Source organism: Meleagris gallopavo, chromosome 7 (assembly GCF_905368555.1).
Source record: "Meleagris gallopavo chromosome 7, MGAL_WU_HG_1.1, whole genome shotgun sequence".
Lineage (NCBI taxonomy): Eukaryota > Metazoa > Chordata > Aves > Galliformes > Phasianidae > Meleagris > Meleagris gallopavo.
In genome coordinates this window covers 27025584-27044617 of record NC_139410.1, presented here as the reverse complement: position 1 = coordinate 27044617, position 19034 = coordinate 27025584, and the positions used below count along the sequence as shown (strand labels likewise).

The following is a 19034-nucleotide window of genomic DNA, read 5'->3' as shown; positions in this document are numbered from 1 at the left end:
TGGTGGTATCTGGTATTTTTTTTATTTTTATTTTTTACCAATAAAAGATCCAGACTTGAAATAGCATTGACTTATTTTTTAAAAAATTTCAGTCTCTGAATTTATGTTCTAAAACGATGCAATAGAATCTCCATGGGTTTGTCTCAATATTGACATTATGTTACTCTTATTAGCCTTTATTTCACAAGACATTTCCATCAGAAGGATAAGAGATGCTTCTGCTAGACCAAACGGAATGTATTGGATGATCTCTGGTACAAGCGATAAGCAGAGCTCAGCTTGCCCTGCCTTTTATTAATCTTCAGAAGAAAAATTCTATGTGAGCTGTGCAATTCACAGTACATTACCTACAAAGCTCAGCATTGTGCTATTTGAGTTGTTCATCACAAAACCAGTCTGAAAACACTTGTACAGCTACACAGCTGGAAGGCAGAGCTATTCTCAGCAGCAAACAGAACTAGAGCTGCTGTGAGAGTCGTCCTAAATCCCACAAAAGGCAGAGTAATAGAGGACATTTGCTTGAGATTCAGAGCTTTGCTAGATCAGTCCTTTTGCTATCCAGAAACCAGCAGCAGGAAATGAAGGCAGGAAAAAACTTGGAAATTGATATGGAAAGTCCCCATTTACCCTAGATTTGGACAAAACACTGTCAGAAGAGAGCTCAAGAGGCTATTATCCCTCCACTGAAAAACAGGAGCAACAATACTTGGGTCATTCCCCATATTCCTTCCAACAGGGGCTCCAGAGTTGGAGATGCTACAGGAACATGCTGCATGCTTCATTTTTTCTATCTGTGATTTTAACTCATTTATTTTTGCCCCATTTGCTCAGTTTTGCATGTTGGATTATTATCACATAACTCTCTTCCTCTTTTTTAAGTTGACTGATGCTGTTGTTGCTCCCTCTGCATTTCTAAAAAGTCCACATTTTCTGCTAGCTTTTGGTTACAGGCTGGAACTGTACAGACTTACTGCAGAACATTGGCATCAGTTACATCATTCAGATATCTAGGAACAAAATGTTGCATGCAGTCCTCATCAGGTCATTAGCACAGCTGGTAGGAGATCAGAGAACCTCTTTGGAGAACTGATTTACAACCAGAGGCAAAGAAGTAACTTGGTGCTGAATGTGTAACTTGGTCCTTATGTGATCAGTAAGTGGGTATGGGTACAAAACAGTGATACAGTCCGAAGCCCTTCCAAAGAGCATGAGATGAGGCTGCTGGTCACTTCCACAGAAGCTTTTCAGTCACTAGCAGATAGTGATAAGTAACAGCATCACATACCTGTGCCATGTACAATGGAAACTGGATTTGAATTGGCTATCAAGTGGTGAAAAGCTTTTAAATCCACTAGCATTCAAGTCAGCTATATACTCCTAATGAGCTTCTTTCTCCAAAATGCTTACCTTTTTTAAAAAAATCAAATTATGTCTGAAGCAAATATTAAACCTTCATTAGCCTGATTAGCTTCAGTTCATTTGTTAATGTGGTATTTTGATGCAACTGTACAGTGGAATAATTATCTCATACATGGCACCAGATATTTAGTTACCCAAATTATTATGAAGTCCTTGTTGTTATTTTTAAAACACATGAATATGTTTGTAGATCCACTACAGCTTCCAGCAAAAACAATCCTCAGAAGCTTCTTTTGTGCTAGGATCATGTCAATGAAAGTAGAGCTGTAGGGTTTAATTCCTATCAGTGAACAAAATGAGTTTCATACTACTCCTGGCCAGAGGAGCTAATACACACAGTACCACAGGTCATCAGAGAAGAGCTTAAAGTAAATCCAATACCATTGAGTATTGCCATATTTTGCCAACCCGTGTTGCTCTTTCAATTTTAAAAAGCCCTAATCACTAAACTCATTTTTAGCAGCACTTCCGTTGTTCTACTGATCCTAGTACCTTTAATCCGGCTCAGGCAGCTCTCAGAAGCTGCTCAAATATGTGGGGCTGCCTCTTGGAAACACTTTGCTACTATTACGAGTCCTGGATGTCCCCCAGAACTGAGAAATGTTTGAGCTGGTTTTAAACAGAGGACAAATAAAAGTGGATGTCTTTAAAAACACAGGCCTCTGAGGCATCTTGGGTTTCCCCCTCTGCGTAGGGCTCAAAAGACTGCTTATCTTGGCTCCGAAACAGATTGATGTGTTCAGCTGGAAGATTCACTGTAGCTGACAAAGAACATTTCCTTCATCGTATTGCTTTGCCACGCAGGGAGATAACTCAAACTAATAATATTCTGTCTCCTTGTTATCCTCCTATAGCCTGTGCATAACTTAATTCTTAATTCCAAAGGGCTCACAGCAGACTGGTCTGGTGCTAGTTTCATTTACACACATATAAATCAAAACTCACTCTACAGGAATAGATGGTTCTACTATCCTTAAGACATAAAATCCTCAGCAAGGCCAGAAAATTTCCCCTTACTGAACCAGCTCAGCTCCCCTGATCATAAACATGATGTTATCCTAGATTCAGTCAAGCCCTACAAATTTCTAAACATTGCATCCCATTTAAATTTGCATGTAAATGGGAGCTATCCTGATTCGCAAGATATACGACTTTGCTTATCTAGAAAGCATTTGTGAAAACATGAAACAAGCTAAAAACAGCAGAACAGTAGGAACCTGCCATCCATGGCAATTATCTTCACTTCTAATGAAAAGCATCTTAGTTTCTTAGTAACTAATTGTACTGCAGCAGTTTGGAGAAAAAGGACCTTCCAGTATGCCTACAAGAATCAGTGTACAGCTGCTAACCAGCCAGCCTCTCACCTCCCCCTCCTCATACCCAGGAGCACCAGATCGGGATCAGAAGTTCCTAGACATGAAGCCTTACCCCCACACAGCAGACCTCAGCTGGGTGAGAAACCCCACTGACTTCAGGCACCCGCCTGACCGCCGCTCCGAGCGCAATGAAAGCACTCACTATTCTGCTCTAACTCAAACACACACTGCTGCTTTCAGAAAACTCACATTATTATTCTGTTTCTGAAGAAGGAATTATGGAAAGCTGAATCAGAAACTTTGAGAGCTGCTAGCGAGACCCAGGTTTTACTTACCCTAATCTATCATCATGTTTCATCACCAATCTCATGCCTGTGCCCAGCTTCCAGCAATGTGCCACCTCTGCCCCTCCATTAAGATATAAAACCGGGGTTAAGTGACAGATAGTATCAATGTGGAGAGCAATCTGTCTCACTCAAAAACCACCGCAGTGGGAATAAAGAAAGGGTTATTATACAGGTGTCAATAAGATAAATTACAGCCCCTCTTTTTTTTTTTCATTTCATGAAAGAGAATTTCTAGTTTTTCACCTATCAGAGAATCTCTCCGCCTTTCAGCACTCTAAACATTAGAGTAGTTTCTCCCGACATCAAACCCAGAGTCTCAGCTAATGGAACTGCTTGTTCGGTAGATGACGGATGCAGCTATTCATTACAGCAGTCATCTTGGAATAGATAGGACCTGGGAGCCAGTGATATGAATTCAGGCTGTTCCTTGCATTTATTTTTTTCCAAAAAGTAAATAAGTTTGAAAGCTCTGCTGGTTGCCCTTGCTACAATGAGCAAAATGTTTAGGGAAAAATGAGTTTTCAGTGTTTTACACACCGCCCAGGTTACATAGTGCTATGTGCCAAACCTTGAAGGTCATGATCATTTTTTCCTCCCACCACAGTAAGTTCAGCTGCAACACCATGCATAACAGGACCAGAATGAACCTAAAGAGGTCACCTGCTGGTTCATTACTTCTTCCTAACATTTATGCCCATGCCAAATGTTTGCATATGGAGTTGAGGAGCTTTTTAAGAAGAGGTGAGATGGCTTACTCCAGTTCTTAACAGTGAGGCAACCAAAGGCAGCAAAAGGTACCTCTTCAGTTGTGTGAACAGGGAACAGAATGAATACATCTTTCTGTTACTGCCACCTCCATTGTAGGAAAAGCAATTAACAGAAAAGTTTGACATGGTAGAAGATCATTTTAGCTACACAATTGCTTACAACACCCATCTCTGAGGGAAAACAGACATCTTCATATCTTTCTACTTGCAGCAATGCAAAAGATGGTAAGATGTGAGGGAGCAGTTTCATTACTGGAGCAGCTGGAGGGGCACTGCCAACCCCTGGGACACACAGTCAGGGAGTAACCTACTGCTCTCCCAACCTCACAGGATGTCTGTAATCTCCTTACAATGTGGCTGCAAATAGAGCTGCACAGAGGAAAAGAGAAGGAACAGGAAAATTAGAAAGAAAAATCAAATCAGTAAAAGCTTGATGAGCAAAAGTCCAATGCAGCAAGAAATGCATTGCCTGTGGCCTTGAAGTCCTGTCAGCAGGAGATGATACTGGCAGAGCTGGTAAATGTGCCTTCTTTTGCCCCAAAGTCTCTGCTGCCCACTGCAAGCCCTCATTTCTCTTCTGTACCAATTTTCTCTGCACATAAAGTGTTTAAGGAACTGAGTGCACTTCTTAGTCACCTCTTGATATCCAGATACAATCAGCCCCTCCCATTTCAGAGCGTGACTTTTCACTCTTTGCCATAACGTAAACATTATTGAATGGGCTGTATTCCAGGATGAAAAAGGAGGAATTCCTGAGGGTGCATCATTGCAAATCTGAGGAGCCCTTCTCAGCTCCACATTCACCCTGGGGTACCCCTCACCTAGTGTGATGATTACTGGGTGAGGATATTGGACAGGCTTTAAAATAGGGAAAGGATTTTGGACTGTGCACAGCTTGTACTCTCTGAGGCATTAAACATTGGCTCAGAAACACCTACCAGGGCACTGAGTCCTACAAACTGTCTCCTAAAGCATGCAAAGATAAATATGCACTGGCAATAGAACTGTATTCCAGCATCCCTGGGAAAGAGATGGAGACCTGTTGAAGAGCCATGGGCACTAACGTAGAGAAAGGCGCTTTCTAGCAGAGCTGGCCTGCATGCAGAGCCATCTGAAGCGATTCTTTTTGCAAATTGCCCCTTCAGTCCACCCACTTTCCTTCTCAAGCTTGGAGAAAACTCAGGAAAGTGTCAGAGCCTGCAAGCACTCCTCCCTTTCCCATCCTCCAGGAGAGCTGCACAGAAACACTGGAAATGAGAGTGTCGCCTCACTGCTGCTGTGAGCTGGCTTTCTGAGCCTGAAGGCCAAGTTTGGGAGCACTGCCTCTGCTTTCGGGGACTTTGTACCACCGCCTGCATGATAAAATCCACTAGAGTAAATGCAGGAGGAGGAAGGGAGCACTCTGTCCCAAGAACTGAAGGTACTGAAGGTTAATACTTGGAAATCAGCAACTGCCAAGAACAAGTTCCCCACCCATCCATCCACACTGAGCTTTGAAGTGTTTTCTTTCTAGCTTTACCTTGGCACGCTGGCCAAATAAGTCACAAGTTTCCGAAGGTCTTCCTGTCTTATTCTGTCATGATTGCTGCGGGCTGGGAAGGTCAAGACAGGACCACCTCGTTTATCACGGCCACCTGTGGAAAATAAAGGGTTGTTAGAAAATCAGGCAGGAAGCATACGTCAAAAAAACTATGTGCACTGAATTGATAAACATAAATTAAGGCACATTCAAGAGCCTGTGCGCTCTTTGTAGCTTTCAGGCTTGCCTAATTGAGGAAGATATGCTTGCATTTGCTGGATCTCCAAAGGAAAGGGAAAAGGAAAAAAACAACAACAAAGAAAATTATTACTAGCATTTCTTCTGCCTTTCGCCTAATCTCATCAATCCAATCCAATGCCTCTCCAGCCAGGCAGTGCTACAAAATGCTCCTGTGTGGCTAGTTTGAGGCTGGCCAACAGCAAGAAAGTGAAAGTAGTTAAGTAGTTCTCACTGTTACCCATGGGCTGCATCTGTCATTGGCAGGCATTTTGTAAAGTCCCACCAGTTGGATGCAGCATACCCGTCATGTTTATGCAGTCAGACATGCTAATCTATCTGGCAATTCATTAAAAACTGAAGTTCTGATTAGAAGTTCATGCCTACTATGCTTTCCATTTAGAATGTTGGCAATTTGAATTATGTTTTTATTTTTTTTCCCCTGTGACTTTCCTATCTTAAAATCCACTCCTTCAAAACAGTGTCCGGCACTTAATGCTGTACAGAAATTCTTAGAACAGCCACAAAGGAGTGGCTCTACCCTGAAATATATAATCAGAAACACAGCGGTGAATACAACCTATTCTATAGCACCCTGTTTTATTCTCTGCTGTGAATAAAGTTAAATAAGCTTGAAATTGAAATCTGGTTCCTCATTCAGTGTTTAGTTATTCCTTCATGTATTATCATATGATTTTTTCAGGAACTGTGTGCTGTCAGATGTGTGTTAGCATCATTTTCTAGGAAAAAAAGTCATAGCAAAATTACAGTTCAGAAAGCTGAGACAGAACTTCTAGGATCCTGCAAACAAGCTGTAAAAATGCAGATCAATTTGCACTTTTCAACTGAACGTTAAATCTCTTTAAGGGAAATAGCACTTCTGAGAAAGGGAAATCACATGCTTCCTCTGAAACAAATTATCTGGCCAAAAAGAAGGAAAAGCTCTGCAAGGACTCATGCATGTTGTGTTCCCTCATATAGGGCACAGGACTCAGGCACTCCTTGGGGCTGTGGCTGCTGGAGGGCTCCTAAGCACCACAATTTGGTAGGAAGAGCCCTAGGAGGCTTTGCTGTCGGAATAGGATTGGAAAGAAAGAAAACATACCTTGGAAAAGCACTATCCTAGCTCATCAGAGGATGAAGAATAGCTCTGAAGAGAATTTAGATTAGAATCAAAGAGGTGCCTCACACTGCAGGATTTCCTGCAGGTGGACATCAAACTGATGAGATACATGAACATACCTTGAGGCACAGTTTTTCTACCTGATTACAAGGCAGAGGTTACTTGTAGATGCAGTTCCCAGCTGACAGCAGAGTGCCATCCATTTTACTCTGAGACTGTCTATTCTGTTGATGCCATGATAGGTACAAGCTCACCTTCGAGCAAAATGTGTCTCTCTATATGACCCAAGTCACACAGAAGCATATATATGTATATTTTGAGTTCCCCTGCAGCCAGCGGTACGTATGGAGTACAAAACCTGTCCTGTCTAAACTCTGCTGATAGTATATGCCCAATGTTTGCCTTTGGCTCACAGTGGGCAGTGTCCTGGTCCTCTGAATGACTCCTGAAAGGCCTCTTACTCCTTCCACTCCTGCCCAAATAGGGCTCTTGCTCTCAGAGTCCCAGTGCCTCTGCTGAAACGAACACACTACGAGGGCTAGAAGGATTCAGGGGAATTCACTCTCATCCTGGCTGTCCTATCCCTCTGCCAGAGAGATGAAGATGGGGGAATAATGTAACAAGGATGTGATTTACGAAGAAATAACCTCATTTTTATTTTCAGGCCTACGTACGTGCCTTAAAAAATCCTTATTTTAAGCACATGCTCCCTTTGTTGGATTATTTCACACACCATAACAATGCCAAAACCATTATATCATGCACGATGTGACCAACAGAAAAGCAAGGCAGCCTATGGAATGGCAAACCAATATAGAAACCGATGTTGGTGGGAAAGATTTTTTTGCAACACGAGAAGCTTTTCAAGGTTTTGAAAACTTTCCCATCATATCAAGATGTAACCAAGGCTTTCAAAAGTTTCCAGATATTCACTGAAGCGGAGACGTGAACTTGAATCGCATCCCAGAAGAACATGCTGCCCACTGCTTAGTCAGGCTCCCCCCTCCTCCTCCAGTCCCGATAATTTAAATATTTCCACAAAGTGAAAAAGTGCTAAGAGACAAGATGAAGGAGACAATCCAGCTCAGAGTTCTAATCCACTCCTAGGATATCAAGTACCCAAAAAGGGTTGCCATCTTCCCACAGCCCTGACCACTACGATGCTGCCTGTTTACCTCAATTTGGTCGTGATCAAAAATTGGGTTTGGGTTCAGGGACTGATTTCCCAACCGTATTTCCACCGCAGTGAGTTCTAAAAAAAAAAATCTGAATTTTGGAAGTTTAGTCAGAAAATTATTTATATTTCTGCTAACAGTAGTGCAAGGACTGTCAGCTGCAGAAAGGGAAACAGAGGTCAAAATATTTCTGCGCTGTCTTTGCTTCAGGATAAAACTTCTCCTCTGCCAGTTCAGCTGAACTGCCCCTTGGGGAGCAGGATAAATACAGCTCTAGAGTCAGGAGTTACCAGGACAAACTGGAGAAAATGGGTTAATTCTCTTTGGAGGAGGAAGGTTTCATAGTGACCCAGTTGGAGTTTTCTGGATGGTGGAAAGATGAATAATTGCCTGAACTGAATCCTTACTCTCCTATAGCAAGGCTAAACAAGGAGACAGGAGGCAAACCTCAAGAAATCTGAGGTTTAGGAACAAATGTTTTTCATTTGTGATAAAAATTACTGCTCTACGCTTTGAGTAGTAGGATGAAATTATTCTTACAAGTGCATCGCACATTAAAATCCTTCACTTGTTTCCAATTAGTCATGAGCAATCCCTAATTTTTATGAATGCTTGCATTATTTACAACTTTTTGAAGAGCCTGCATGAAGCAATGTCAGGTTTCTTCCAGAGTACAGTGTGTTTAATTCACTCGAGGGCCTGTAGAGTTCAGCAACTGCGGCTGCTCTTTTAAATACTAATAACCGTTGGCTTTTCTGTGGTGCTTTAAAACTGCAAACCTCAGCCTTACCAAAGAGTAAATGGGATATTTACACCACCTAATGTAAAAGAACCATTGAAAGTAGAAATTCTTTTTGCATTGGCTCTACAGAGGGTCCAACATCTCATACATAGCTGTCCTCTTCTGTATCATTATCTCCTTTTTAACTGAGAGTAATAGTAAAGAGCAGAGAGGGAAGAAATTCACCCCAGATCTCAAAGCAAGGCATCTGAAGAACCAGGAGTAGAAAAGAGGTTTTCTGAACCTTCCACTGTATTAGGGTTTTGCTGTACTTAAGCTAAAAATACTAAACTAAAACCCTTGTAGAAACTGTCTTTTCTTGCAAGCAACCCACTCACAGAGGCTAATCTTGCTTCAACTCAGCCTTGATTTGCACACTGATTTTACATGCACAGCCTCAAGAAATGGAGGGGAGTGAAGAAGCTCAATTGCTGTAATCAATATGTCCCATCTTCTGCCTCCCACTGGGCTCACAGACATGGGATGCAATAATCAAACATGTCATTATGTTTGCTAATTACAGTTATTAAATGCTAAAACAAACAGCTGATAATTTCTAATTGTTTTTCAAGGTGGGCTTTCATGGAGTTTGTTCTGATTTAGAGAGACAAACAGATGGCCTAGTTATTAGTGCTCTGGAAAAAGGAGTCTGAAAAACACATGTTCATCAGGGCAAAAAGTGCACTGAAAACAAATATTTAGCCATATATGTCTTGCATTCCTACTACAAAATCCTTTGTTGACTGCGTTGCCCAGTCTTTCCACCTCTCTTTCTTCTAGCTTGTATAGAAATAATTCCTAAATCCAGTATCTGGTCCCCAAAGTAGAATCACTTATTTTTTCTCCACAATACTACAGGATATACTCCAGTGATGTCATAAGGCATCATGATGAACACTACTTCTACATATTAAAAGAAAACATTAAAGAAAATGCAGAAAATCTGAGAACTGGGGTAATATAACAGACAACAAAAAACTCGGGCAGTTCTCAGTGACATACTGGAGACCACTTTTCTGGTCAAACCTTCAGCTCAGAGGGAAGGGTTTCCAAACACAAGACTCCTGCCCTAGCAGCTGTCTGATATTTCTCACTTCAGTGGTGAGCCAAAATGCTTCTACCCATGGTGGCTCATGAAACTGACCTCAAGAAAGGAAAGGTACTGACCAACCCAAATTTACTAATGTGCACTGTGGGTATGGGCCTTTCCAAGTCCTGTGAAACATCCATACCCAATAGCACACAAAAAAAGTAAAATTCCAGCTCTGTAGAATCCTTTTTGGGAACAGAATACATATGCTCTCTTTAATGCAGACTTCCTGTGCACAACAGATAAGGACTTTATAGAGCTCTGTTGTAAAGCCTCATCACTCTGCTTCTATCAACCATTCCACCTTGATGATCTTCTGATTGTGTTTAACTATATTTAAGGTTACTCAAACTCTTTGCTTCCTTTTGCAAATAAGCTCTTTATAAGCAGAAATTCACAAGAATTAACCAGAAAGACAAATACCCACACAAGTAAAGGCTCCCAAGGACCTTGACTAAGATCCTACAACATATCAGCAATGGAGACAGAAGTAGAACACAGCACCTCTGGCATATATTCAGGTGTCTGCTGCAGTTCAAATGGATGTGCTGTTTCATCTGACCCCTGCAGATCATATGCTGATCAATCTTGGTGCCGCAGACTCTACTGGGCCCATAAGTGACTTTCCAGAGAAACAGAAATACTCCTCAAAAGTTATTTCTGTCCAAAATATGGTGAAAAAATGAATGACAATGAAGGGAACGAGGAGACAGAGCAAGCTCAGCTGATGCCAGGCGGCTCTATAAAATGACAAACAATATGCTCTGGACTTCTAAATCTAATTTACAGACTTCCTATGAAGGAAAGTATCAAGGAATTGATATCCAGTCTTAAAATAATATTTATTTTCCTTTCTCTACCATAGCTGAGCTCTGAGAGAGTGTTTGCTACCAGACCTGTGAACAGAGCTCTGTGGTAAAACTTTTCCAGCATCAAGAGGCACTAATTTATTCTAAGGGTTTATATAGGATTAGCTGTATGACCACACCCAAATTCAGTTGATTTCAAAGCATATGATTATAGTGCAATAGTGAAGGAAATGTAACCTCCCACAACAAATCCACCCTGCAAATTAACACAGCTGCAAAGCAGTCACCAGGATCTGATCCACTGGCATGTTCCTCTTTGCAGCATCCTATATCCCAGTATCAAGTGCATGAACCAAATCCCAATAGCAAACATCTGCAACATTACATTAATGACTGAAGAAACAAGGCTGTGCGTTCCCATCAGATCTTTTGGCAGAACAGATCAGAGAAGTGGCTGGAGATGGGATGCTCAGCACAGCCATTGGATGAGCCCCTTTCTCACCTCCTGGATTTGTTCCACTGCAATGGAAAACACAGGTGCATGAATTTGAAGAGACTTGTTTTGACTTGTAGTGTACTTTTTCTTATTAATACAAGTATTTTGAGATACTTCTTTCACTTTAAATGATTACTTGCCAACAAACTACTAGGAAAATTGAATTCATTTCCCACTGAGGAAATTATTGCCCCAGTAAAACAAAATGAAGGGCAAGTGAGACGCGTTACAGTAAAGGAAGAGCTTCTTTGTGTGGAAGACAAAGCTTCCAAAGGAGCTTACTTCTTCCCCTGGAAGATGTGGATTTACTGTGAAGTATCTGGGGAGTGGAGAACCACCCTGTTCAACGCAGTCCCTTACCTATGCAAATATTGATTCCTTTCAACACCCACACAAAGTAGTTCTAAGATTTTGTCCCCTCTATCACAGATGTGTTAAAGAATATCTGTATTGATTTAAAAAAGCAATGTAGAATCAAAATAAAATAAACTCCAAATCTGCCCCAAAAATACCCCACTGCAAAACCTCTTCCTCCTATATAGAAAGACAAGGAACAAAAGAACCCACAGCCACATCAGTCACACTGCTGACAGCAGCACATCATGAGCATCATTTTAGTGTAAAGCAAGAAGCAAAGACAGGCTGCATTCACTCTGATCATAAAATATTTGTCTTCCTGATTTGAGGTGAGGACAGAAACACAGCAGTGGCAAAGTTTCTGATGTTACATCAGCAAATTGAATAATTTAATGAATGGATTCAACACAAATGACTGCTCAGGTTTGCCACGTCACAGCAGAGAAGTCCTCAGCAGCTACAGTCAAGTAGAGGCTCCTGCAAGCTAATGGAAGTTCGGGGGAAAGTTCAAGATATCAGGCTTAATAATTGCTGTGAGGAAGACTTTTTCCTCTCTGTCTTAAGGAAGAAATTTGACCTACAGTTGGAAAACAGCATCAGACAAAAATGTTTCTGAAATGGCACATTTCAGAAGAGTATTTCCACCTCAATTAGCCCATATTTTCCTACAAAGAGATATATTAAAAAACAGCCATTTTCTAAGACAGAGGGGATACCCAGTTGTGAATTTCAGTGCTTCTTGTACATTAAAACTGATTCCTAAGGGAAAAATAAAAAAAAAAAACAACCACCAAGACAAACACAAAATAACACCGTAAGCCTATGAACCAAAGTACTTTAACAGAAACAAGAATGTTTTCAGAGGAGATGAGTCTTATCAGTGGGATACAAGTGCACACCCTACTGCAAAATTACAAAACCTTTTGGTTGTTATCATATTAATTATCTCAGATGCTACAGTTGTCTCCCTGTTTCCTTGTGTTGATTTATAGACTCCCAAGTTGCATTTCTACATAAGGACATCTCTTACCTGCCTGTGTAAATGAAGAACAGACCTTTGCTGTGAAACATATGGAGCTCACTGTGTCTTTTGGGAGTAGAAAGCCCTGTGAGCTGGAACAGGATGGGATGTATACAGATCTTCTCGCTTCATGGGCTTAGTTCCTTCCTCTTATTGTTATTTCAAAAGTCCTTATCACTAATTTAAAAGCTAAACCCACATGACTGGATGCGGGGGCCCACGTGCTTTGTTCAAGGACGTGGTCAGGAGCCCAGTGTGTCTGGATTGCGCTCATACTGTTATTTACATCCCATAAGTTCTTCTGGGCCTTTTCAGATAAATATTGTGATTGGGTTGATTTTCTGTCTATTTTTGTAAGGGATTTGAACTGTTTTGTGTCTTCACAAGGCAACAATCTCTACTTTCACCCATGCTATCAGGAAGCACAGAAAGGAGAAATATCCCTGCTGGAAGGAGATGGTGGTGGATCTTGGTGAGTCAGGACAATAAGAGCTCACAATGACTAAACGCTTTCCACAGAAATCACTTCATGTAGTCCATTGCTATGGTTAAGACTTATGGAAAAAATAATTGCAACTAATTCCGCATACTAGCAATGTGTTAGCTGTGCATCATCACAAATCAGAACTTCCACGGAACTTTTTGTTTTCTTCTCTAATCTTAGGATCCTGATGATGATAACTATACAGTCCCCATAGGTAAAGGCTCTCCTCTGTCCTCACAAATGACCTAAGATCTTAAAAAGCAAAGGAAACAAAACCAACCTAAACAAACATGCAGCCTCAGATCTCATAAAAAGACATGGAAAGTTTACAGTCTAAACTTCCTCATTTTCTTTTTCAAAGAAATATCTGCATCAATGCAGCAGCAAATTTTAGATGAAAGGATGATGAATTAAAACCACAAGGAGAATTCAACAGTCAAGCAATGTTATGTATTTCTAATAGCATATTTCCTCTTTTTGGAATTTCCCTTGATTTCAAACTATGTTAGGGAATGGTATAAACAAGAAGATGTTTTTTTCTAACAAAATATAGAAGAATTGTTGATGTTTCATTTGAAATTTCAACTCCAGAGGAAGAGGAGAACAGAAACTAATAAAATTTGAATCAAAACTACCTGTGCAAACACAAAATGTTTACATCATTCAAAATTTAAATATTTTGGTTCATTCCATTCCCAATACAAATTCCAGTGTCCACATATCATGACTGGGGACCTCCTGAACCTGGATCTGAACTCTTCCAACACCCAGAGGGCCTCAGGATCACATTTCTGGCACTAAGTGACCTGTTGTGACTTGAGACATGTGGTTTTTGAGAGGGTCACTGTCTCCCCTTCTAACAGTCTTTACCTCAGAGTAAACTTTTCCCAGACTCCAGTCTCAGAAATAAAATAATCTCTAAGCTTTTATTTTGGATTCATCCTGCCAGCCTAAATTTAGCAAAACCTAATTGCAAAGTTGTCCTTTCATCTGATCTGTTTGCACTGAACTTTTCCCTTGGAAGAACCTTTTGGGAAATCTCTGTTTTCCCTTCAGGCTCAGACGTCACTGTGCCCCTGTCACCAAATCACCAAATTATTACACCCTTCTGCCTTTTGCTGCTGATTCTTCCATGCTCACCCACTCTATCAGAAAGTGCTGGGAGAGATCCTGCAAAACTCTTCTGGGTGGGATGTAAGGAAAAGGCAAATAGTTTCAGCATGTCCCCCTGCATTAATGAACTAAAAATCTTTTCACAGCTTGAGTGTATGAGAAGCTCCAACACAGTAACATGTTCCCCTCCCTCTCCTGAGGGTCTCATTCACTTCCTTCTATGCTGCACTGACAACAGAAAATCTCCTAAGAATACGATCAAGCAGCTGAACAGCATCCCAAGTTTAACCTTCCTTCCAAAGCAGCATCTGTGTTTCCCAGGAAAGGCTGAAACCACAGCTTCCAAAATATCACTTTCACCACCTCTCACTGAAAAAATCCACCAAAATAATCTACAACCTGTTTTCTTTCCTTTCTTCTGTGCTCATCTCCTCCTCAGAATATAAAAATCAGCCTTTGGCTTGTAGCTGGCTCCCTAATGGTTCCCAAAGCCATTCCATTGCCGGAAGCGACACAGTGAACCACACAGGCAAAGCCAAGACTTTATCAGGGTTTAGGCAACAAGCAGGTGGCCAAAGCCTCCTCCTGCCTCTGGCTTAATCTGCTGCAACAAGGCCAGTGATGGAAATGATCAGACTGTGATGGCTGGGATGTACTGTGACTGCTCAGGCTCTTTTTTTGCTTATTAGAGCTGGAATGGGATTTTCAGGTGCTATTTAGATATACAGGCATATGAACTTCGCTTGAGTTCAGTCCAGCAGGGTCACTGGAAGAAATCAAGAACCAGTTCCAGGAAGAAAACTGCACCATTATCCATCCCTAAATCCTCCCTCGGTGCAGTGATGCTTATGCAAAGCTCTGTGCCTGCCACTGGCTGAGCCAGCAAGGAGAAAGCACCAGCACTGAGCCCCAGGCATAATTCAGGCTGGGGTGAATCTGTGCCCAGCTAGTTAGAGTTGTATTTCAATTTGTAATTTAAGTGCACTTTTGCAAGCTTGAGAGTGGCCCTGAGGTTGCACAGTGGTGTAGGCAGGTGACCCTCCTGCTCTCCTCATATTCTGTATGGTTAAAGTATGGGGTGTGCACAAAGCTGAAATAGAGCAGTGCAGCTGTGCCATCCTGAGCTCATTTGTTCTCTGCCACTTCAGGGCTGAAAAGACAAGGTGGTGAGTTAGAGTAGATGAGAAAAGAAAGAAAAAAAAAACCAACAAAAACATGCAACTGAGACATTCAGCAGAATGCTTTGTGTGCTGATAAATTTTGCTGGTGTAAGGACAAGATGAATTCCTTGACAACTTCACTGTTTTCTTATCGTTAAAATTAACTGTAGTGTAAAACTCTGAAGAAGACTCAATAAAACTGCTTTTCCTCCAGGAAGTCTGACAGCAAATGCAATGTGCTCGCAGACTCTGTGCTAACTACAGCTGGGAGATATATATATATTTTTTTACAAAGTTCAGCAATTTGATTTTTCTTTAGTTTTTGGCAAACTTTCTGTGATGTGCTCAAAGCATATTCTAGGAAGTTATTCCATTTTAATTAAAAATAACCTAGCCATCAGCTGAAGCACTCCAATTCTTGTCTTCATCTGCTTCCACCAGCACAGGGAAAGTTGGAGCAGCTAAACTCTGTGCTGGAGGGTGATGCTGGGGCTATTGTAATACACCAGAGCCTCAGCACATTCCATCTTCAAAGGCCCCAGATACCTGTTGCTCATAACCATTGCATTTGGATACCTTGGAGAGCAGTGGAAATGCTGGGGCTGTTGTCTATTGAGCTGGGCCAGGAACAGGTATATTTTGAGCATGGTGAGTCTATGAGGACCTGCACTGCTGCAGATCATGGTGAGAAAACCCTGGGGTGTGTTGGCACAGCTCGTTCAACACTCCTCCACACATGCAAGGCAAGTATTGACCAGAACAGCATGTAATGAGTTGATGGGTTGATGTGAGATGCCCTGGCTCTGAGATGAACTCAGGCACCATAAGGGAAGGGGCTACATAAACAATACAAACAAGCTGTTGTTATTAAATATTCCATCTGAAGCCATCCTCTCTTTTGCCTCCTTAGAGCACCCAGTTCAGCTTCATGTCACAAGCAGATCTTCAGGTACACTGTTTTTATGATGACATTCCTCTCTTTGGAGCAGTGAAAGCAAACAGGGCAGAGCAGGCTAACTGCTTGATGCTAACTTTCTTCTTGCATTAGGCAAGATCACCAAAAGCTGATTGGATGGCTTGCCCTTCGCAAAAATGCTGGCACTGGAAATACTCACTTTTTATAATGCAGTTTGAATGACTTCATGCAAGTTTGCAATTGGTTCACGTGTTCTCTTCCCCTACGTGAATATAGCATCTACTGCAAGCAGACTGGGATAGCAAGACAAACAATGGTGATTCACAGACCCTGAACTCAGGCTGGGTCCCTGACCTGAACCATCCTGAGTCCCGAAACAGCCCAGGTCTGGGTTGGAGCTGAAAAGCTGTCTTTTATGCCTCCTGTCCTGCCCATTTACCTTTTTCTCAGAATATGAAAAAAACCACCATGGGCCAATTTCCTGCTCTTGTTACTGGGTAGCCCTGTTCTGCATATAGCCCTTATTTTTTTTAGCAGAAGAGCTAATTTAAGTACTGGCATCCAAACATGAACCATATGGTACACAAACAAATTTGTGTACCATAAGGACCAGCATGCAGCAGGCATTGCTTGTGCTGGGATAGAGGGAACCGGGAAGGATGTGCTCACCTGATACAAAGGCCACTTTCTCCTTTAGTATAGGAAGGACATCAGCAGCTTTTAAGCCATCATTTCGGAATGAGCCTGCAAAAGAGGAAGACAAGAAGGGCAGATTAGATGAAAGCATCTATTTTCTCCAAGTTTCATGGACAGCACATGTTTCTTAAAGCGAGTCTGGAAAAGTCTATAATTTACATAAAAGCACAGAGAGCTAGACCCTTACGGCTGATAAATTAATATCATTAGCATCAAAAGAGATTTGCTTGTGAAATCAAAATTCCGGCAGTCAATTCATCTCACTTCATCAAATTCGAGAATTTCACTACTTCAAAAGTTCTGAAAGGTTAATAAAACGGAGTGAGATATAAAAAAGAGGAGAAATCAATGTAAATGCTTTTGAGTGGGCTTTGGAACACAGTCCTAAGAGAATTTTTAAGGAGAATTTTTTGTCAGAAAAGCCCTTAGAATTTTAGTTGCTGAATTCTTTGTGTTCTAGAAAGCAAGACTTTGTACACTCTGTATTAAAGAAATGAGACTTTGCTGTTAACTTATCCTACTACACTGAGGGCTCAGTATACAACTTAAAGCACTCTCCTACCTCTGTATATCTCACAGAGGCAATATACATGGAAACCAGGAGAAAGCTTTATGGTTTTAAAAGATGATCACATCCAGAGCTGCAGACAGACAGCTTGCTGCTAACAGCCCCAGTGCCCTGGCTGTGTGCAGGAGAGGCGAGGACAGACACCAGTGGGGATGGTGCCACCAGCTGACATTTTCAGCTTTCTCAGTATTCCCCAGGACAGGTGAAAATGGTAAAAGTAAAGGAATTGGAAAACAGAGCCCTCCTTCCAGCCAGCAGAACTTCCCTCAGGATGAGGGGTTACATTCCCAAAGAACCACATCTGAAGCAATGCCCTGGCTCTGGGCAGTGTACGCATTCACTCGAGCAGCAGCTCCAGAACTCAGACTGATCTATGGTCACTGCCTCTGACATGACTCCAGCTCCTGAAAAAAGCCACACGTTGGCAGCTCTATCTCAGAGCATGCTGTTAGGCTTTCCAGTAAGGACTGGAAGAAGAGATATATGAACAGGAAAACCAATGCTGTAATGAGGGCTACAAAAGCAATGGTCTCCAGCATCCATCTCCAGGAGGGCTCAGAACAGCAACAATGCATTACCCAGTACATAAGTTATTACAAACATATCCCTAATAATGCTCAGTTTCATCCTAACCCCCAGCTGTTTCTAATACAGTTGTTTTGTTTACTTGCGTGCTGGATCTGAAGCCATGTCTGCATAGCACCACCTAATTTTTCCACAGAGCTCTGGATATTCAGCCACCTAGCCAGTTCATTCCTGGACACTGATGAAGGCCATACTTTGCATCCTGCCTGACACTGCTCTCCTGCCCTTACAAGGCTCAAGTCCCTCCGCAGTAGATGAACAGAGAAGGACAGATGGATGATGGAAGGGCAGGTTGGACATCTGCCACTTCATCCATGCATTGGTTTGCTGGTTCACCATTGTCATAATCATGAGTGTATGCAACAGTGTCCTTCCTGCTCTTTCACCTGCAAGTCTAACTGTGCTCTGTAAAGAAGCTTGAGCATTGCAATCGCTTCTTTACCAGAAGAGAATCAGAGTGCAGAGAGCACAGTGCCACAATTCAGCCAACCCACAGCATTTCACATCTTTGCCACATCCTGGCTTAGCATGCTGTCCCCACACAAGAAGAAAGCACACCAAGCCTGCAGGAGTAGCTGTCAGAAGAATGTATTCTTGGAAACTTGGAAACACTGAAAAATTTAAGTGCATGCTCAGCACGGCTGAGTCATTTTTCAGGGCAGATCAATGTTGCAAATGCACAGCTCGTCTCCTAGCAGGGATTCCCTGTGCAGCAAAAGCATCTCACAGTTTTAGGTGAGATGCTGTAATGAGAAGCCAGCTGGGCAAGATGGGAAGCTTAAGGCACGTTTCCACATTAAATGCAGCAAACCAATAAAAGAAAATCTTTCTTTTTTTCCCTGCACAAATGCCCCAGATGCCCAGGGAACTTGCTGCTGCAGGACATGCAGGTCAGCAGCTCAAAGGGCTTCCCCAGTGGGCCACAGATCTGCAAACAGCAAACATCTCCAGGGAATGTAAAGATTAAGAAAACAAACAAGAGTTTTGGAAAGAATATAAGCCTTCAGTCTTTGGAGTGAAAGCCAAATGCTAACTCCTGGAGTGAAATATAAATT

General features: G+C 41.8%; 1 protein-coding gene across 20 annotated transcripts in view; it reads right to left on the bottom strand.

The window, feature by feature from the left end:
• KALRN (kalirin RhoGEF kinase) overlaps positions 1–19034 on the bottom strand; it is a 451786-nt gene that overhangs the window by 284782 nt on the left and 147970 nt on the right. For all 20 annotated transcript variants that reach the window (XR_014884476.1, XR_014884477.1, XR_014884475.1 and 17 more), the window contains exons 2-3: positions 16800–16874; positions 5369–5483 (exon numbers count right to left, since the gene is read on the bottom strand). Coding sequence is in view for 17 of the 20 variants with exons in the window: in XM_085228421.1 (XP_085084547.1) it covers positions 5369–5483; positions 16800–16874 (190 nt within the window). In the remaining 3 variants the exon portion in view is untranslated. The remainder of the gene's footprint in view (positions 1–5368; positions 5484–16799; positions 16875–19034) is intronic.